Source organism: Sceloporus occidentalis, unplaced genomic scaffold (genome assembly GCF_023333645.1).
Source record: "Sceloporus occidentalis isolate IW3139 unplaced genomic scaffold, rSceOcc1.0.p SCAF_15, whole genome shotgun sequence".
NCBI classification, from domain to species: Eukaryota; Metazoa; Chordata; class Lepidosauria; order Squamata; family Phrynosomatidae; genus Sceloporus; species Sceloporus occidentalis.
The window spans coordinates 4,867,499-4,890,562 of NW_028316995.1; the positions used below are offsets into that span (position 1 = coordinate 4,867,499).

Below are 23,064 nucleotides of genomic sequence, written 5' to 3' on the forward strand. Positions count from 1 at the left end.
GATCTGCAAAGGTCTTTATTTTGGAATTTTGTTAGGAACACCCTCATTTTACTTTATGAAGGTATTACAATCTTTTATCAAAGTCTTTAGCCTGACTTTGTTTTCTTGGGCCTCTTTTAAATTATTATCCTTTTGCAATTCCTAATATCCATAGTGGTTTGTTCGGAGCTGCAATTATTTTCTGTCTTGCATGAGTGGTGACGTGTAGAATTAGGCTGGTTATTTTATTAGTCAAATTATTGAAGGAGCTCTTAGTTTCTCTACCTTGTTTTCACATTGATAGTGGTTGAATTTCAGATTATAAATTCTAGATGAGAACTGGCTAGTAATCTTGGTACTTGGCCAGCTATTTCTGATGATTGTCTGATTTTTGTTTTTTCAATCTAGAGCAATGTGAGGATCCTTGCTAGCCCTTCCATGGCAAATGTTTAAAACATTAATAGTATTGTGACCTCTACTCACACTTAGAACCTCTTATATAATATAATACAATTCTATAGCTATGGCCATATTATAGTATAGAACCAGTTTATCATCTTGGATTTCCTATTACCTTGAAATGACATTGGAAAAGATGTTCCTTTATTGTGGTCCATCTGTTATAATGGATGTTTTGACTGGATCTGTATCACTGCATAAAAAGACCATATTGTGTGTAGTCTCAAGAGTTATTCAGTAAATATTTTGAGAATATTTACACATAATAATGATTTGTCTATTGAAAATGTATTTATATATATATATATATATATATATATATATATATATATATATATATATATATATATATATAGTGTTAGTATATTATTTCTAATCTCAATATTTTCTTCTGTTATCCATAGCTGTCTGTTATGGAAATCACAAATATACCGTATTTGCTCAATTATAAGACGACCCCCAAAATATGAATATTAATTTAGAAAAAAAGAAAAAGCCTGAATATAAGACTACCCTATAAGAAAAAGTTTCATTTGTAAATATTAATTCACATGTAAACTATTTTTTCATATTTAATAAAAACTATGATTGAAAAAAATGATTTTTTTTTGTTTTTACTTCCTTTTATTTGCCAACCTGCCCCCAAGAAAAGTAATACAGTGCAATTAATGCATAAAATCAAATAATAGTTCAATACTACTTTTCTGAAAGAGACACATGGAACAGTATACAAAGATTTACTGAACAGGCCACACTAATTGCAGCTTTATGGATTAATTCAAAAGCATAGTTGAACTTGATGGACTTGTTTCTTTTTTCAACCTAAGTTACAATGTTACGATGAAATATAATTCATAATGTTGGCTCCAGCAGTTACAGAAGCTTGATGTATTGGATAAGTTGGCTGTGAGTTATTATGTTTCACACATATTTAGCATTTTGAATATTCATATTCAAATGAGTCCAGATATTCATATAAAATAGTGCAATGTGAATTTCAGAGCACTTATCTGACCAATGGAATTTAAGTACCTTGTTTATTTCATAAAATACTCAGCCAATGTTTATGTAGCAAAAATAATAATATTTTAATGCAGCTAATAAGCTGTTATGTAAGTGTATATATATGTAGTAGTTTGCACCAGGTTACATCTGTGGAGATGCAAACAAAGATAGAAGGGAGAAGATTAGAGATAGAGGAAAGAAGATGAAAGGCAGAGGGTAGAAGAGAGACGATGAAGAAAAAGAATATGCGGAAGCAGAAAAGAGAGTGGGAATGAACTAGAATGTAAGTGTGAGAGCGTTAGTGAATGAGAATGAATGTGAGATCCAGGCAATTAATTTTGTTCCTAAAATAAGATTTCTGAACCAAATGGGCAGGTAATGAAATTCATTGCCTAAAAATGAATAGGCCAAAATTAACCAAAAAATTAGTCTGCATCGTTTTGGGCCCATTTGCACATGTCTAATATATAGCATATGTATGTATATTATCTGATTAATCCACAACAGAGCCAACTCCTCTCACTCATCAATCTGCACCCAGGGTGGGAGGCCTTTAGGTTACAGAATGTACTCTGATTGGCTGTTGAGGTTCCTTTTTCTCCTTTTATTCATTGCCCCTTTCCTTTCTCTACATGCTACATGGGACCTGTTCACCTAGTCATGGGTTGCACATGAGCTTGAACCCTGCTGGTGAGAGGATTTTCATCTTTAGTAGAAGCCTTGTGTGTATGTAGAAAGGTTTTTCACTAAAAATGATTATGGATAGGAGACCATAAAGTGCCTATTTGGTAGATGGTTGGCATCCTAGGCCCATTGGTGGTTGGCACTAAAAAGAATTAAAACAATAACTCCTAAGCAGCTGCCTATTCTGCTTAAATGGTAGGGTTATGCCTGCTAGCTGCCGTTTACATATTTTATTCAGTGTCTCATTTATCAGTCACAATATCAAGTTAATACCTATCCACATATTAGAATTTATTTCCAATAACGTTTTCATCTTTCCAATATCATTTAGAGGAATGTTTTTGTAGCAATAAAATGTTCAGATGAACAATTCTAACTTATTCATTGTTGATTTTCATCACTAGTCAATATTAATATTTTTTTCCAACTCAGAAAACTATTGTATGTGCCATTAAATAATACAGAAATATGGAAAGTGCTGATTTTACAGATAGCCTCTGTGTGTCCTCTATGGATGTCCTATCCGTCAATAAAGCAAATACACAGCTTTGAGAGTAATAATAAAGTTAACTAATTCTTAAAATGTCCATAATATCCTTTATTGCACAAACCTAGTTTGACTTTAATTGATAAGTATGAGCTAGTTTTAATCAAAACCTCCATCAGTGGTATTGACAGCCCTCTAAATTTATATTGATGTTATCTCCCGTATTGCTAGAAAATACATTTTTGTATTTTGCTACAAGTGAGTCAATATTCCCCAGCTACCATTCCAGATTCACTTTCTTGGATGGTTGCCTGTTTCTAAAGGTGATATTTAATTTCTGTTCTAAGGTTCAATCATTTTGATTAGTAAGCCATTAAGCTCATCCTCTGAAGCCTTAATGTTCCAGACAAGTGTTACCTGTGGTATGTAATGTACTGTGTGTATTTTGACAGCTTTTCACTTAAAATTCTGTTTACTGGAAAATCAATATCTACAGGTTTGTATTATTTAACATTATAAAATATATTAAAAATGTTACTTTCACCTAGGAAAATTAAGCGTTAATTTGTATTCCTGAGGAAGACATTTATGGCATCTATTTTTTTTTATGTGCGTTACTTTCATCCTCAAATAATTCATCGACAGGAAATTGAAAAGAGAGCTACGAGCAGCACATGATGAGCACTCTGTGATCTCTCATCATTCGAAATGAGAGGAGATATTTGTTAACTGTTGCAGTGCCAAATGCATGTAGAATGCATTGGAAAGCTTTAGATTTAGAAGGATTTAGAGGGTATATGTCTGCTTATGTCTAGAATTAAGCAAGACTACTATGGAGTGGCATGAACCGATCCATGACCATGGGATTGCTATGTGAATACAAGCTTAGCACCAGTGTGACACAAAATTATGTCCCCATGCAACCTGTCTTGAATGTTAACAAATATCATACCATATCAAAATACCAAAGTTGAATAGGTGTTTTAGTAATCTCCACTCCACCATTCACTCAGCCATGCTCTCATTCCACTCCACTATGCACTCAGCCTTGAGAGGTAAGTCCTGTGAATTTTGCAAGCACTCTTCAAAATGTTACATTTTATTAGAAGAAAAAAAATAATATTTTTGTGCTTTCTGATCTTTTTAATTGTTAATGTTAATGCAGAGTGATTAGGCTGAGCAGTTCACTGTTTTTTATTCCAGGCTCCAAAAAGGATAACTTACATTTATTGGAATTGTAATATGGACCCCCGCTCACCTGCTCATGGAATTATTTGGGAACATGTATAACTCACATTGCCAGTCAAAGAGAATTTCACATGTTGAGTCTATGAATGGACCTTCGCAGTTTAGATAATATCACAGTAACCACAGGGATACATGACTATTGTCAAAAGTGACAATATTTATCCAGGCCAGTGTCATCATCTGTCACTCGTTCCAATTCGTTGTGCAGATGAACCAGATTCTGTTTTTATTCTTTTAATTCTAAAAATGACAACTTTTTGCACACAATTATCATGCTTACAATAAATCTAATGCTCAAGCAGATGTAACTAATAACATTAAAAATAGCTATGGATCTATTTATCATTCACTAACCTACCTCTGCACAACATCTATCTATAACTATTTTTTTGGAAATGAGGAACAGACATTCATCTGTTATAATGTCAGTAATTATCTCATGGTAATAAATGTCATGGGAACTTTAAGGTGATGCAGTACAGGCGAAATAAAGCCTGTAACTGAAAAACTACGGACTGTTTCCACAACCTTTGTAGTAAACACTTTGTGTTGGATTCAACTCTATCTCTAATAACACATCTGTGGTGGGACAGTAATATTATATATACAATATGGCATCTTCAACCCAATAGTCTTTTTTAAAAGATATCTTCACAAATACAAAGGTTCTGGCAGCACCAATAAATTAAACATATATACTGCCCCTGTCCCGTCTCACTCCTTTTACTTTATCACCTCTTTTCTTTCATGGTTGGCACTTTTAGCAGAGACTTTTACTATGCATTACAAACACCCAAACACAGTAAGGTTCTTCATGTTGAGATGTATCAACATTATGCATTAATCATTTATTACAATGATTCCCCACCAAAAACACCTGAAAAAAAAACCTCTCCAAATCACGTTGGATTAGAATTCATACAACTGTCCATTGTACTGTACCAACTATCTTGCTGATGCAGCCATGCTATCTTCCGCTTTGGCGTTTGTCTCCTGTCTCCTCCGCATCTTGCCTTTTTTCTGATCATTATTTAAAATTTTAAGCAAGGGGCACTTAAACTTACGTAGCACTTTCAATTTGACTTAGTCATACCATACGTACAAACACTACGTAAACTCTTGCAGCTATACAAATCATTAATACTAAAACATACTGTGAAACTGATTGGCAGAATATTTTTTATTTAGACCTATTTTTTGAACAAACTATAATTCTTTCATATCAAGCTATTTAAGTGATTCACTCGACATTTGATTAAATGCTCATAGCATATGTACCGCTTTTTATGTACAGGTGCATACATGCATGTTTACAAGCATAAGCAAATAGCATTCTTAACAACAAAAGCAATAGTCATATTTATATTAACCAGCTGAAAGTCCTCGCATGGGCAACAAACGCGTTTAATAAAACATTCCCATTATATACAATTACAAAAATATTTCCAATTAATGCATAATTTTATCTAAATGTTTAAAGCTTATGTAAAGAAGAGACAAGATCAGTAAGATGCCTTTGTGGGTAGATAAGGGAGGAAAAGTTCAAAACCTCATCCTGGATCAGGAAAGAGGATATTATATAGGGTAGAGATTTGATATATGGGAGAACATTGGGGATGTTGATTTGTTTTTTGTCACTCTTTTTTGATATTTTGCAGCTTAATTACCAAGGCTTGCCTTTGTTTATTTCCAAAAAGGCTTCTGATTCAGAAAGATTTCATAAGATATTTGCCCTTTAAGGCTTGAAGAATTAAAGCATTTGGTGGAGACTGGGTATGGGTTTTTTGGTCCTTGTAAGAGTTGCTGCCAGAGGTAACATATGAATATAGGTGACCTTTCAAATACACCTGTCCAAATTGGTCCAAAAGGTTTTTTTTTGCAACATTTTCTAGCCTAACTAAGGAATTTGTAGCCTACTTTAAAAAAAATAAAGAATAGGCAACCAGATTCGAGCAGTGTATTCCAAGTGGAGTCTTACCATTCACAAGAAACAAAACTAATTTACCTCCAGATGATATCAAATTGACCTTTGCAGCCCCTTACTGACATTGAACATCAATGCTAAGTAATTATCAATAAAAGCTGCCAATAGCAATGTACTTTTTGTCATGTCAATGATGTCTGTTTTTATTGTGGATTGAGGATAGTCCCAAAATTGTCTGAATTCTATTATCTCCTATGAAGACAATTACCAAACATCTAAATATATTCAAATCACCACTGGGCTTCAAAGAGTATGTTTTAATTTGAATGTGTTTACTTATTGAAGAACATCCCCAATGTTTATAAAAAAATTTCATAAAGCATTTATATTTTCGTTTACATGTCTATAGTACTAAAAGTGCCCAGTAGTTTAGGTCTGTCCTTCTCATAGTGCAGTGGGAGAAGACTGGAACATACATTGTATTGTTCCTTCTAAGATGAACAGTAGGCAATCAAACCATTAATAGGGGGATCCTTCGGGGGAAAGTCACAGTGTGTGGTTCCAAATGTTTTTTGGAGCCCAGGTTTTTTACACTTTTGTCACTTTTGGTAAATTAATTCAATTCATGATATTTATATTAATTCAATCATGAAAATAAAATTTCATGTCTCCTGAGATAAGTTTTCATATTGAAACTGGTATTTTAGTGATTCAATGGCACCAATGTATACACGGACCCGGTGCTACTTTTTGGTCCAGGAACATAATGCCCATTTCTCCCATGAATTGTGTGAGCGGATGAAGAGGTTTCGGTTTTAAAAATTTGTGCCTGTTTTTGACAGCAACCAAATTTGCTCATTAAAATATAAAAATCTCTACGAAATGTCTTTGTAAAAATGGCATAGAGGAAAGGATTGGCACATGAATTAATTGGATAGAAAAGAACCAGAAGGATCTTAGAATTTGAAACTGTGATCAGAGGAACCTTTAGCGAAGCTGAGATGGCAAAGAATGATATTGGCGCCATGCATAAAAAGTCAGTAAAAATCAATATCGCCATGCGTTTGGCAATTTTGGTGTCACTGTTGGATGAGACAACATTTGGATTTCTTACGGTGATGTATATGCCAATATAGCAGGTACAGATAACAACAAAAGCCATGACATTAATTACTAGAAGGAACATGATGTATGCTTGAGAAAGTGGAGTTTCAATGTCCATAGGTAAACATATACTGACCTTTAGGTAGCTACTGACCCCAATGATGGGGAGGAGAGCTACGGTGAATGCAAATATCCAACCCGAAATCATTACAATTAAAGCATGTCGAAATCTGACTTTGCGTTCTAACTGCATTGCATATGTGATTGTATGCCATCTTTCCAAGGTTATTACGGTTAGGGTGTAGACTGAAAGCTCACTCGCAAATACAGTGAAAAACCCAGCAGCACCACAACCTGCTCCAGTCTGCCAGTCAATTGCATAGTTATAATACTGACTTTTGGTTTGAATATCTACAGATGCAATAAGCAACAGATAAATACCCATGCACAGGTCTGCAAAAGCTAGATTGCACATCAAAAATCTAGGGACAGTAAATTTATACTGGCTACTAATTAATATTATCAGTACAACAGCATTTCCAGTAATAGCCAAAATATTAATACACCATATCAACACCCTGAGAGTATTGTATCCCATGATGTCTTCACATGGATTAAATGCGTCAGGTTTAGGAAAGCACGAGACATCACGAATTTCATTACATAAGAAATAATCAAAGAAAATTTCTTCTTCTTTGTCCATCTGGTCAAAGCTTGTTCCACCAGAGAACATGTATTCATCCTGAGTAGATCTTTTGTCCGAAGGATTTGCATTCCCATCCATATAATCAAAAGATCTGTTACATATTGGATGCAAAATGGAGCTGTTAAAAAGAAAAATGAATATAGTTAGACAAAAAAGTTTTGTTGTAGAATTGTAGGACCCATAAAATGGTCATCTCAACTTTAACTGGTTTTAATGGACGAGAATAAAGCATGGCTTGCGATTCAATGAACTGTTTAAAATTAGATCCTCAAGCTTAGAAACTAGAACACTGTTAATAAATGCTACAATTTAAGCTAATGGGAATATTGACAAGCGATTCAATGTGGTTCATAGACAAATGCCACATGGAAAAAAACACTTCTTGGATCAAGAATAGGAAGGTTAGGTAGAAGGGTTGAACTTGATGGACTTAGGCCTTTTTTCAACCTTATGAACTATGAAGCTTGTAGTTGTTTCTTTTACCAGTTACATTTGTATCAGGGGGATCTGAACATTTGTAAGGTTTATTACTGACATATATAGAATAGTTAAATATCTGTGCTTTGCTTATTATCGTGCTTATGTTACATGGAAAGGCAAATACAGAATTAAAAGATTTGTATGTGAACTCAACTTCACAATCTGATTTATGATTAAGACAGTGAACTGTTTGTGCCTTTTAGCACCATCATTATTTTTAATATCATTTGGTTACTGAAGTTTTGTATGCCCCTTCATTTTTAGTCTTTTGGAATTCAATCTGATTAGAGCTGAGGAAAAATGAGATTTAGAACTAAAACTTTCCTCCCTTATTTTAGTTCTGGTGTATGTTCCTCTGGGACTTTTTTATCTAGCGGGTGAGATCAGCTTGCTTTATGTGCATATTACTATACTGAGCCCAAAGTCTGGAATAGACTCTGCGTGTTCCACGGCACTAGGGAATTTTACCCTGATAGATCCCCATAAGCAAGATATTTATGTTTGCCACAGAGGTACATCATTTTCAAAAAGGTCACAATGCTTTCGAAATGTAACCTGTTGCCAATGCCATTTGTGTTTTCTGACTCTCAAGGTAAATTCCAGAGCACAGAAATTTCTGGACCACTGTGAAATACCTAAATTATTTCATATAAGCTGACAACATGGCTCCTTAAGTTGCAAAATGAGGGACATGAGAAAATATCTACAAACTTCTTGTTTGGAAGTATTTACAAATACTTTCTATCTTTGTGTATTTTTTTTTATAATTTCCTTAATTATTTATATAGTTGTATGTCACTGCTGAAAAAATAACGATTTTTGCATACATACCTCCATACCTAAAAAATACCTGCACGCATAAAAATACACATACAGAACCAGAAACCTAACATGTGCCTAAACACTATTATAGAGAACAAAATAGATAACCTGTATTACAAAATTAGTGTTAGACTAACATCAGTTTCAAAAGGATGAATGGTGTGTATAATTCTGTTACTAAATTTAACTATACTTCAGTCTTGCCTGGTTTCATGATTACAACTTTTTTTTTATCAATTAAAGCACAAACAAATTTTATTTTCCATTGTTATAGCATCTCCCTTCAGCAATTACACAAACATAAGACTAATTGGCAAGTCCCCTGTCCAATTATCTTCTCCAATAAATCCTGGATGTTCCTTTCAAGGTGATCTATTTCAACTCCCTGAACAATATTTTATTGCTGGTACAAGTCCTCACACATTGTAAAGTTTCTCCATATCTTAAATATGAACGCTTGCTAGCAATCTACGGTATAATACTGAAATAATTTTAGATCAAATATTCCAACAAATTACTTTCAGGTACAATACTGACATTTCCTTTCTACTAGATATTGACTCGTATTTCTTTATTTTTATTCGATAAAATGCCCTGTTAAATTAGTTTTGTCCTATTTGTCATGTAAAATCATCTATACTCCTTGGAACCAGTGAGAATGCTTAAGATTTAATATGTACTTAATGTACAATATCAGTGCCATAAAAGTTAGCATACATTTTTGTAATATAAAATAAAATTTCATATATGCGCCCCCAAAAAAACATTATGTATTCCTGTAGATGAAATGTATGAGAAAGGCAGTAAAACTAATCAGAATAATTAAAATTACTTAAAATGTCATGTATTAACAGCCATAACTGAACACAAATTATACATGAACAGTTGTATCAGATGAAAAGATTTATGAGAACAATTTCAGTCGTATATAAGTAAGTGGTGAGGACTGAGTAACAATTGCTAATATGGTTATTAAGATTTCATTTAAAACTACATTGTGATTTATTTCAGAGCACACTTATTTTTTTACCAGAAAAATGACATAAAAAGAGGTTTCTTGTGTGTAGAATTTATGTTTTATTAATCCATGTTCCCATTCCTGCCAGAAACATCTGTTTAATATCTATTTAAGGGTAGTTATTTGCCCTACCAACAAAGGTCTGCTCTGCGGTAAATTGTTATAAACATTCCTCTGAACTTCAACCTTAACCCCTTAAGGATAATGGGCGGTCCCTAAACCCATTGAAAACAATGCATTTTGAGCCCGTACATGTACGGGCTTTGTCATTAAGGAGTTAAAACTTTTACAAGCCCAACCAATGGTCTCAAAAGAAATGCAGTCTTGGGTTTAGTGGATACAATTGATTGGTCATAGACTTCAGAGCAATGCACATAACCAGCATGCTCATTCCATGTTTCCCAGAGAACATACAAATGTTTAGGGGACTAAAAACACTATACACATACACAGCAAATGCTTTATTGTGTAGTTTACAAATATCATTTGGATACTGATTTTGATATGGACTAACTTCTTAGCTGGTTTTCTAAAGTAAAATAAGCCAGGTCCATCGACTGTCACTGCTGGTCACTAAAATCACATGCATCACATAATGCATAGGATCACACAAGACTTTCTATCACAGTGTTTGCAGGTTAATATCCATCAGCTAAAACCCTTGTCAGGTTTTTCCTAACAGAAACTGTGTTGTCATCCGGGTTAATAGAAACTATCTTTGTGTGTATGATGGAAGTAATGTAATAATAACTTTGGATTTCAAGCATATGGAACAATCCAAAGTTATTATGCTACTCAATGTATCTAACCAATAGATGGCAGCATTCTGACCCAAGATATATTAGCCATATATGGTATACTCATTTGCATTTATTAATTATTCAAATAAAATATATTCCTATGATCCTTTCGTCTAAAAGTTTAATACAAAAACCCCCAAAATAAGTAGAAAAATGACAGAGGCAGGGGGATCGGGGAATACATCCAAAACCATATATGGCTAATATATCTTCTGGGCAGAATGCTGCCATCTATTGGTAAAATACATTGAGTAGCATAATAACTTTGGATTTCAAGCATCTGGAACAATCCAAAGTTATTATGCTACTCAATGTATCTTACCAATAGATCGCAGCATTCTGCCCGAAGATATATTAGCCATATATGGTAGTGTGCTCATTTGCATTTATTAATTATTCAAATAAAATATATTCCCATGAGCCTTTCATCTAACAGTTTAATTCGACAGAATTAATGTCATTGATAATCATTTACTATTAATACACTTATTTTTCCCTGGGAAAAAAATCATGTTCGTAGGAATTCTAGAGTAAAACATGAAATGAATACCTATCTATTCTGTCAAAATATCTGTCCCTGCCGGACAAGTTGCTGCATTAGGCCAGCAGGGGGCGACCAATAGAGTCGCTCATACGGACATTTAAACTCCTGGCGCCAGAGCTGCTGCGGTATGCGTTAACCCCGTATTAACCCCTTAACCGGAAAAAACAAAGAAAAAACGAACACGAAGAATGTCCACGAATATTCGCGGAATACAAAGATTTTTTTTTGCCGAAGACGAGCACGAAGACGAAGACGAAGAGCCCCCTGGTGCCCATGTCTAATAAATACCATATGGTGGGTGAAGGAAAACCCTTCTACTTAAATTTAAGGGATAGTAGAAGTATTAACACTCATCTACAGACACCAGATAATCCAGAAGGCTTGTTTTTCCCTCAGAAATCTAATGGTGCTGCCACAACCACAAGGGATTCTGGGTAGGCGCATGCAAATAAGGTTAACAATTATCACCTTTACCTCTATATTCACTTTATGCATGGATTCCTTGAAAGCAATTGCCCGCTGTACAAGACAGCCTTTAAACAAAATTCGGGTAAGAGGTGCAATAACCAGATCACCACTCATTGACAGCTTTGATTTTTTTTCTTTCTGCGGGGGACCATCCAGATCCCACCAGAAGGCCAGGTCCCAGCAGTTCCCCCTTGAACTTCTGTGAGGGACCACCTGGATCCTGATAGAAAGCCAGGTCCCAGCAGACCCCCTTGAACTGCTGTGGGGGACCGCCCAGATCTTGCCAGAAGGCCAGGGCCAAACAGTCCCCATTGAACTGCACAGACTTCTGATGCAAAAGTCCTGATATTTTATTTTGTCAAATAACAATAAAGCCTGGCTGTTTCACCCTTTATGGGACTTGTCAGCTTGGGGTTATGATACTGGCTTAATAGTTGAGGCTTGGAGTAGCCAAGAAATACCATTACATAAGTTATGATGGGTAAAGGTGATGGAAAACCCTTCTAATTAAATTTAAGGGATAGCAGAGGTATTATTAAACACTCATCTACAGACACCAGACAGCTTGTTTTCCCTCAGAAATCTCATGGTGCTGCCACAACCACAAGGGATTCTGGGTAGACACATGCAAATAAGGTTAACAATTATCACCTTTGCCTCTATATCCACTTTATACATGGATCCCTTGAAAGTAATTGCTCGCTGTACAACTTTCAGTGGATCCATATATAAAGTGGATATAGAGGCAAAGGTGATCATTGTTAACCTTATTTGCTTGTCTGGTATCTGTAGATGAGTGTTTAATAATACTTCTACTATCACAAAAAATAAAACAATGCAAATAAAACTAGGTGACATGCAGGCATAATGTTCTTGCATTTGCTACGAAAAACTAGAAAATTTCACATTAAAAATCAACTATTAGGGAATTTAGATATTAAACACCATTTTCGATATGTATTATATCTTTTTTTTGTATGGTGAATGATACCTTTAGAAGCGTATAACTTGATAACTTAAGGCTAGAATGTATAATATTACCCAATCTGCCATTTTAAATTAGTTTAAAATATGCTGAAAATAATTTACATTTATTATTTCATGTTGATTATTGATGGCGCAGCACCAACAGCTGTAAGGATTATCGCAAGGTTATATACACAAAACAAGTAGACTTTATAAAGTTCATTAACATTCCATGAACCAGTTACATAAGGAACTGGGAAGTGTGCCATCAAACTATTTATGAAGTTCTTGCACTTTTTCAAATAAATGCTTTGTTGTGCAATAGATGACACAACATATAGAACTATAAAATCTCCTCTGGGACAAATTATGATCACCAGAAAAAAACGGCCATTGTCCAGTTGCAGATGAAGGACTTCAGGGATAGCCATGGTACACAGTCACTTCTATGCACATATAACGGAATGTTATCATAAATAATATTTTTTCATGTAATTTTATTCTAGATCATTAAAATATAGATATTCCTTATTCTGGGGAATATATGGTTGAAGGTTCTGTTCAAGAATTGCTCTCTATAACATGTCAAGCAAATAAACCTTAAGATTTAATATATCATCATAAAGATATTTTTCTTTGGGCTTTTGCTGTTGAATTTAAGGGGGTAATGTCACCTACCTGCATCGGCAGCAGCCACCACGGACGTGAGGGAAACTCACCTCCGCCATCCAGCAGCAGCAGCTGCCATGGGGGAGAAGGAGATCCCCTCTGTCAACCAGCAGCTGCCACGGAGGAGAGGGAGACCCCCTCCGTCAGGTAGCAGCAGCCCCCAGGGGAAAGGGAGACCCTCCTCCGTAAGCCAGCAGCCACTCCAACCACCACAGAGGAGAGGAAGACCTCCATCTGCCTCCACGTGCCCTCTGGTGGCGAGTCATGGGAATCCCGGTTCCCTGAACGGAAGTGACGTCAGACTTTTCAAATATTTTGGTGCCAAAACCCCTAATTGGTGCCTATTCACTGCCTATCTTATATAAGCCCTCAGAAGACATCAGACCTTGCCCTCTGATGGTCATGTCTATGCTTTATAGTGTCTTATCCCTGCTCTAATTACAGTCTCCAGTATTTGACCTCGGCTTGAGCTTGCTATAGTCCGCTCCTTGTGGGCCTACCTAGCATCAGTGTCCCCAAACCTCGCTGTGCTTGACAGGTAAATTATATTTAATGAAAGTCTCTCTAATGAAACTCTTTTCTCTTCTATACCAAATTGTAAACTCTTCTATATCTCTTCTATACTAAATTCATTAGACTTCTTTGTAACAACTCATATGTTTCAGTTTGCATGACATATTTATTTTTGCCCATCCTTTTAATTGTTCCTTTTTTAATTATTAAATATAAGATGTTGATGTTCATTAATCTTCATTGCTTGAAAATATTAAATCATTATAATCATGATTTATGTGCATATTATATTTATTGTAATATAACATTTATCCCAATAAAACCGCTTTAACATATCTATGTTTCAAAAACAAATTACAAATATAAAATATAAATTGAATAAATAACACCATCACCAATAAAAAAATAATATTTATTATTAAATTCTTTATTTTATTTATATCACATAATTATACTTTCTGGTTCCTTTGCATTTTACTATATCTCACTTGTGAGAAGAAGGACAAATAAAGAAACAAGTAGCATTTCAAGAGGAAAAAAGCTATAATCTGGAAGGAACATTTGGTACCATGCTTGACTTTTGAATGCTACACCGACACATTGTATTTTTAGCATTCTGTCAAAAGATACTGAAAAATCACCAAAGTTTCAATGACATAATTCATAAGACCTCAGGTGACCGCAAGTCTATTTCACACACAATTTATTTTAATTGCCTATTCTCGGGAACATATGTTCCCAATCAATACTACATTGAAATAATGTATGTCACATTACCAGACTAGTAACATGAGAAATAGTATTTGAGTCACTTAATGGAATTCTATTTTATTCTGCATATAATACAAAAAGTTGTATGAAGTTTGCCCTTCGATGGTACCGTATGTTTATATTAAGAAACAGTATATAAACCTTAAATATAATTAGTATCTTATATATGCCGAAATGGAAAAAAAAAATATATATATCGAGGGTAACTAGTAAATGCACCAGTGTCTAAGAGATTTTACATCAAAATTTTTCCATAATGTAGGAGTTACATCCATGCCAGGGGTCCTCCCAGGGCTCGCTCCAAATCCCTTCACCTGTGATAGTAGGTGGATGTTAGCCATGCATAGGTACTGGGCCATTTCCACATTAAGTAAGATGTGGGCAAACTCTGGGCAGGGAGCAGACATGCCTTAATGCTGCTCCTTTGCCCAAAGATTGAATACACAAAAATACACAATACACATTTTAATTTATAAAATGATTGCATCCCAAACAGATAAATGTTTAAAGGCTATTAATTCCTTTAATACATATCATTATGTCCTAAGCATTAGTTTAGGCACTGTGCTAAAACTAAATACCAAACTAAAATACTAAGGAAGTACGTTTATTTATTTTATTGTGCTCATATATTATAGCAATCCAACACCAATTAAATATTTACAGGAAAATAATAATAAAAAAATAAAACTTACATTTCTCTCTTCCAGTTTGCAAAGGCACAGCAATGGCTCGGGTATGTTAAATTTGCTTCAATCAGCTCTGAAAACTTTTCCAGTGGTGGGAGTTTTTTTAAGTAATATGCTGACCTTGCTATGAGCCTCTTTATATTATCCAAGCCAAAAGCTGGCAGAGAACTGATTCTTGTTTTTGAAATATCCCTAAAAATCAAAGACAGAATTTATTCAGGTAGATTCAAAAAATTGCTATACAGCTAAATACAGATAGTAAGCGCCTCAATTTCCGTGCAGATTTTAGTTAAATATATATATATATTTTGATACATTAAACGTCAACTACAGCAACTTTTTTTGCCAGTGGCCCCCTGTCAACCCACAACTTTTTTATCCAGTCTATTATAACATCTTTACAATCATAATTGTTCTCACTTAGAACACTTGATGTGCCGTTTCCAATGACTCCTCTTGAAATTATTACTCTTATGTCCAAATACTCCTTTTTTTATCCACTAAAGCAGGAGTTTGCAGGTTAGTTCATACTACACTTATTAAAAAATATATCTAAAAAAATATATTAATGTCTCAGGGTCAAGTACAACAGTGATCAAATTTACAAAATAATTATAATAATAAACTTGAGATACAGGGAAACACTGTTCTATTATAGTTCTCTGTCTATCTCCAACTAACCATCAGAATGAGGGAGAGGCAGAGAACTTAGTTTGGTTGGCCTTATTTTACACTGGAACTAGCTTAGCGCACCAACATTTTTATTTTCCCTAGTCAGTGGCAATGCCTACAGGCATTGCATTTGTCATCTTGCATTACCCATGCATTTTTTTTTTTATGTAAAAGCGATCGAAATGCAGGGGATTGGCTGCAGACTGACGGCTCCTGTCATGAATAGTTTAGACACAGTGGTGCCACCACGGAGATGTGGGAGCAATTTTAACCAATGTTGTACTAGGACCTGTAGGATCATTTTTTGTGACATACCTGGTACATCATTTAGAAATATTATCTCATTATATTTTAAAAGTATTAAAACTATCTGGAAATAGCCATTAAAGTGGCATATGGTTTGGGAAGTAGAATTTGTGAAGATTTGTGATGAATCAACACTGAATTATATAAGGGAATGTCTAACAAATAAGCAAATATTAGACTTACAGTACAGCTGGCCCATCAGCTCCAGAGAAAACATGATCTGGTAATTTTGTCAGTTGCTGGTTCCCACTAAGGATTCTGTAAAATAAAGAGGTGTATTCACTAAAGGGATAGCTGACATGATAGCTGGCAGGTAAATTGCATTTCAGCCCACCTCGATTTTGCATGTGATAGCCCTTCATAATCATACCTGGGAACTCTCCGGGTTTGGCCTGGAGAACTGGCACTCCAGATCACAGGAATGGGGTCTTGACACACCCAACTCCCCACCCATTTCCCTTTTAAATAGGGATGTTTCCCACAATGTCAGCGGGAACACCCACTGACGCCAGTGGGCATTCCTAGCTGCATCCCGCAAGGGCAGGCTCCGGGTAGCTGGAGCCCAAAACTTCCTAGGTAAGTTCATAATGAATATTTCAATGAAGGAGTGGAAGCCTGCAAAACCTCCTGACAATTCTCCCTTTAGTAAATAAACCCCAAATTTCTGAAAATTTGTTGAAAATAGCATGTGATATAATACACATGAAAGGCAAATTTCCTACTTACAATTCATTTAAATGGGTTCCATTCAATGCATAGTTTTGGATTTCTTCAATTCCATTTTGGTTTAGCCGTCTATAAAAATAGTGTTTTCTTTAGCTTGTTTGTAATGCAGAGGTAACATTTTAATTAAAATACATTTGGAAGGATGACGCAATGACTGATAGCTAGAGAAGCTGGTTCTGGTCTAGACTTAGGCTACCTTATGTAAAGTGGACTGGTATCCCTTACGAAAAAATGACTGCAGTTTTTCTGAAGTAATACTGCAGTTTTTTGGACATGAAAAAACTGCAATACTGCACTTTTACTGCATTTGTACTTCACTGTACTGCAGTTTTACTGCAGTTATGTTTGTACGGAAGTACAAATGCAATAAAGCTGCAGTACATTGAAGTACAACTGTAGGTTTGCAATATAAAAAAAAAGTGCAGTACAACTGCAGTACAGTGAAGTACAAATGCAGTAAAACTGCAGTAAGGCTAGGTTTCTACTTGGGTTTTTGTCCTGCGTTTTTTTTCTTGATGAAAAACGCCAAGAAAACTGCCACTGCATTTTTCTGCGTTTTGGCGTTTTTTTCTGGAGTTTTTTCTGGCGTTTTAGCCTTTCTGTGGAAATTGCTTTTTTTGACCTTAGGCAGTTTTTCCAGCCTTTACAAGTTAGAAGTTTCACCCAGCTAAAAGGGATTAGGATAAATGGCAAGTATCTGCCCCCTGATGTCATTTACTTGGTAGAGTTCTACTTAAACGCCCCGGCGGACCCTTTTGTCACTTTTCTGTGGTTTGTAAGGCGTGCTTTATTCCGAATGTCTGCTCCTCTAGGAAGATTGGCCCCAAATGATGGTGCAAATTGTTTGCTGTTGCTTTTGGCACGCAGGATCCAGTTGATGTGTCGCGTATGTTTGTTTGTAATGGCATGTTTGTTCCAAATGGTGTAGAATTCAATATGAACTTTGTTTTGTGTGAAACTGTTTGTTTCCAGCCTATTTCTCGTAGGACACACAGATACCGGGTCCATCCTCTGCATTGTAACTGTGGGGAAAAACGCCATGAAAAACCCCAAGGCAATAAACCCACATGGCTTTTTCATGGCGTTTTTTCTCTCCCATAGACTTCTATTGGAGAAAAACGCCAAGATTTCCTTGCAAAAAACGCCAGAGTGTCAACATGCTGCGATTTTGAAAAACTGCCACAGAGCCCAAAAAAGCAGAAAAACGCCAAAGAGGACTGAAAAAACGCCAAACAAAAAAACGCCAAGTGGATATGGCATTCTGCGATTTCCTATTGAAGAACAGCTAACATCTGGCTGCTGCGTTTTTTCACAAAAAAAAACGCCAGGTGGCGCTATTGGCGTTTTTATGGGCGTTTTTAGCTAAAAAAAACCAAGTGGAAACCTAGCCTAAAAGTGCAGTATTGCAGTTTTTTCATGTCCAAAAAACTGCAGTATTACTTCAGAAAAACTGCAGCAATTTTTTGTAAGGGATGTGGCTCAAGTCACCTCTAAAAAGCCCTGGGTCTCACAGCTACATCTAGGAATAAGAAAGACGCAAAATAGTGGGAGAAGAACCCACAGAAGGGAAAATATGTGACAGGTAAACAAGTGAGGACTGTAGACAACACATGAGAAAAACAAACACATACAAATGTATAATGTTATCTTTAAATTTAATTACTTTAGTAGTTTTTAGTCTAGTTATTCATATAATTGATGCTCGCAATAAAAAAACTGTTCATCTATAGCTAGATGTACGAAAGACATTTTTTAAACTTCCCCTTTAGTGACCTATATTAGTAAAGAAGGCATACTTACACCGCAATATTTTCTAAACTGAGTCCAACAAATGAATTCTTTTCAATCGTCTTTAAATTAATGTTGTCTTGAATTTCCCTAAAACATACAGGAATATTTTGAGATATTTATTACATTAAAGTTTTTGTCTGAGTATGTGTGAGTATGTTACTGTATGCGTGTGTGTGTGTAAGTGGAGTGGATAAAAAAAAGTCTACACACCCCTGTTAAAATGCCAGGTTCTTGTGATGTTAAAGAATGAGACAAAGATAAATCACGTCAGAACTTTTTCCACCTTAATGTGACCTATAACATGAACCATTCAATTGCAAAACAAGCTGAAATCTTTGAGGGGGAAAAAAACCAAAACCTCACAATAACCTGTTTGCATTAGTGTGCAAACCCTTAACCCCTTCAATCCCCTAAAGACGTACCGGGACGTCCAAAAAACGCCCACTAAGAAACCCCTATGGACGTACCGGTGCGTCTAGCCCTTCGTGCAGCGTCAGGGACACATCCCTGTCGCTGCACGGGAGACCAGGCTGTCTCTCCTGGACTCCCCCCTGGCAGCAGAAGCCAGCGTCGCCCCAAATGAAACATGGGTCTACTAAAGTAAAATGTGAAAATTTCACGTTTGGAATCTATAACGCACATGGTCCCGTTTGTGCCCTGTAATGTCCAGAAAACCACAAAAAAACTAGGCATGTGGAGTATTTCTGTAATCAGGAGAGGCGGCTGAACACTTTAGGCTGGATTTCTCTGCCATAACATATACCATGTGCAAAATATCCTCAGCAACACAGATGTGTTGGCGAAAAAAGCGCATGAAATTATTGCTACGGCTGACTTTGGCAGTGATTGGCGGCCACATGGTTGCATGAAAATTGTCCAAATGCTCTTGATGAGATACTCTGGGTTGTCTGCTTTACGGAAATATATACTTTTATGGGGGTATTTATAATTAGGGGGGTGCTAAACAGCCCCAAATGAACATACGTCTACTAAAGCAAAACGTGAAAATTTCACGTTTGGAATCTATAACGCGCATGGTCCCGTTTGTGCCCTGTAATGTCCAGAAAACCACAAAAAATAGGCATGTGGGGTATTTCTGTAATCAGGAGAGGCGGCTGAACAACATAACACATACCCTGTACAAAAAAATCCTAAGAATACTACAAAATACTAAGACGCGTTGTTGAAAAAAGCGCAGGAACTAATTTCTGTGGCCACCTTTGACAGTGATTGGTGGCCAAATACCTGCATGTAGAATGCCCAAATACCCCTGATAGGATAGCCTGGGTTGTCTGCTTTACAGAAATATATACCTTTGTGGGTGTTTTTGTTTTATTTGTTTAAAATTAGAGTTACAGTCCCATCATAGCTAATGTAAAAAATTTACGGCTTTGTATAAAGTAATGTACACCTTATAGTATATTGGCTTTATGTGCTGGAAAAGTATGAAAATTCTATATAAATTAGGTATTTCTGAAATCAGGACACCTGAATTGATAAATCTGGATGGAATTTTCTGTCTCTTTACCTAATTTTGTGAGGATTCAGAGGGAAAATGTAAAAAACTTATATGTTTTTTTCTAATTTTTGCTAGTTTTTACTAAATTTCTAATTCTAAATTTTCAGCTAATCATCCAACTATGGTACCAAAAGAAAGCTCTATCTCTCCTTGAAAAAACAATATATAGTTTATATGGATACACTATTCACAGGAAAAGTGAATAATCGCTGAACCGACATAGCGCAAAAATGGCAAAATTGCTCCGGGCTTTGAGGTACCAAAAACCCCTGGGATTGAAGGGGTTAAACTAATACTTTGTTGAAGCACCTTTTTATTTTATGACAGCAATCAGTCTATTTGCATGGCACATCTTAACGTGGCAATATATGCCCACTCTTCTTTGCAAAAGCGCTCCAAATCTGTCAGATTAGGAGGACATCTCCCGTGCAAAGCCCTCTTCAGATCACCCCACAGATGTGCAATTGGATTCAGGTCTGAGCTCTGGCTGGGTCATTCCAAAATGTTAATCTTCTTCTGGTGAAGCCATGCTTTTGTGGATTTGGATGTGTGCTTTGGGTCGTTGTTGAAAGGTGAACTTCCTCTTCATCTTCAGCTTCCTAACGGATGCCTGAAGGCTTTGTGCCAAAATTGCCTGGTATTTGGAACTGTTCATAATTCTCTTCACCCTGACTAAGGCCCGGCTTCCAGCTGAAGAAAAACAGCACAAAAGCATGATGCTGCCACCACCATGCTTCACCGTGGGTACGGTGTTCTTTGGGTGATGTGCTGTGTTGTTTTTGCACCAAATATACCTTTTGGAATTATGGCCAAAAAGTTCAACCTTGGTTTCATTAAACCATTAGATGTTTGTTTTTGCAAACTTCAGCCGGGCTTGGATGTTTTTCCGTCTTATCACCCTACCCCATAGCCCATTCATATGAAGAATACGGGAGATTGTTGTCACATGTAGCACACAGCCAGTACTTGCCAGGAATTTCTGCAGTCCCTTTAATCTTGCAGTAGGCTTCTTGTAAGCCTCCCTGACCAGTTTTCTTCCAGTCTCTTCATCAATTTTAGAGCGACGTCCATTTCTTGGTAATGACTCTGTTGTGCCATATTTCTCCACTTGATGATGACTGTCTTCACTGTGTTCCATGGTATATCTAAATGCTTTGGAAATTCTTTTGTACCCTTCTCCAGACTGAAATGTTTCAACAGTGAGAGCCTTCTGATGCTTTGGAAGCTCTCTGCGGACCATGGCTTTTGCCAGAGGGTCTCCAGACTGCATTCAACCAACTACAATCAATAAATTACTACCACAAAGATTGACAAAGGGTGGTAGTAGAATTAGTGCATGGAAAGGGTTAAAATACCAGCACTTAAAATACCCTGGAGTGTCTAGTTCAAAAACATATGGTTTGATGGGGTAAATTGCATTGGCCAGCTTCAAAGATACCCGAAATAGAACATGGGGCAGAATGACCAGCCTTGGGAAAAAAAATGGTTTTGAAATAGCAAAATGCTACTTGTACTTATTGCCCAATAACTTGCAAAAAAACATAAAAACATAAAAACATTGGGTATTTCTAAACTCAGGACAAATAGTAGAATCTATTTAGCAGGTTTTTTTCATTAGCTTTTTTGGATGAGTAAAACATTTTTCAAATAAAAGTGAGAAAACTTTTTCAGATTTTTTTTTATTTATAGGAAATTAGATATGATCAAAGCAATGGTATATGAAGAAAGCCCTTCTTCTCCTGAAAAAAACAGTATATAACTTGTTTGGGTACACTAAATGAGTGAAGAGAAAATTACATCTGAACACAAGCAAAGTGTTAAAAGAGCTTAGGCCCCAAAGGATACAAAAGGTAAAAAAACAGCCTGGTCCTTAAGGGGTTAAACTTTTTTTTGCTTTTTTATTTCTCACTTTGTTTCCTTTGGTCCCCCTGCACTGATAACACAGTGATCACCAAGCAATCCCTTACAAAAAATTACTGCAGTTTTTCTGAAGTAATACTGCAGTTTTTTGGACATGAAAAAACTGCAATACTGCAATTTCACTGCAGTATTACAGCACATTTACTGCAGTTTTACTGCATTTGTACTTCACTGTACTGCAGTTTTACTGCAGTATTACTGCACATTTGCTGCACTTTTTTTTTTATATTGCAAACCTACAGTTGTACTTCAATGTACTGCAGCTTTATTGCATTTGTACTTCCGTACAAAAATAACTGCAGTAAATCATGTCCAAAAAACTGCAGTATTACTTCAGAAAAACTGCAGTAATTTTTTCGTAAGGGAAGTCTCCATTTTGCTTTGGGGATTACAAACATGTGCAAATGGGCCAAAAACGATTTGGACACATTTTTTGGTTTCTTTGTTGTTATGGCAATGTGTTATGGAACCACTATATATCAGCAAGAAACGCTTATTGCTTTAATGAATATAAGCTGGCCTCGACCAATAAAGGGTTACACCTCACGCAGATACGTGAAAAACGCAAGTAGCAGTGTATTCAATTATCTATGTAAGACTAACACTGTCTGGTGGCATCCCCCCCTCCTCTTCCTCCAATCAGGGGAGAGGATATCACTGAAAGAAACTTCATTTTTCCCTTACTTGACCTGAGGGAAATATGGTGGTGATCCGAGGACATCACCGGACACATCACCATATTCCCCTCAGTTAATGTTAGGGCATAATGGGGGTGCTTTCAGTTATGTACTCTC

General features: G+C 36.0%; 1 protein-coding gene across 1 annotated transcript in view; it reads right to left on the bottom strand.

Annotated features, from left to right (window-relative positions):
• Window positions 1–6,489: 6,489 nt before the first annotated feature.
• Window positions 6,490–23,064, bottom strand: part of LOC149303173 (follicle-stimulating hormone receptor-like) — a 57,179-nt gene continuing 40,604 nt past the window's right edge. The window contains exons 6-10 of the mRNA XM_089481360.1: window positions 18,841–18,918; window positions 17,041–17,109; window positions 16,498–16,572; window positions 15,343–15,528; window positions 6,490–7,714 (exon numbers count right to left, since the gene is read on the bottom strand). Coding sequence (XP_089337486.1) covers window positions 6,490–7,714; window positions 15,343–15,528; window positions 16,498–16,572; window positions 17,041–17,109; window positions 18,841–18,918 — 1,633 coding nt within the window. The remainder of the gene's footprint in view (window positions 7,715–15,342; window positions 15,529–16,497; window positions 16,573–17,040; window positions 17,110–18,840; window positions 18,919–23,064) is intronic.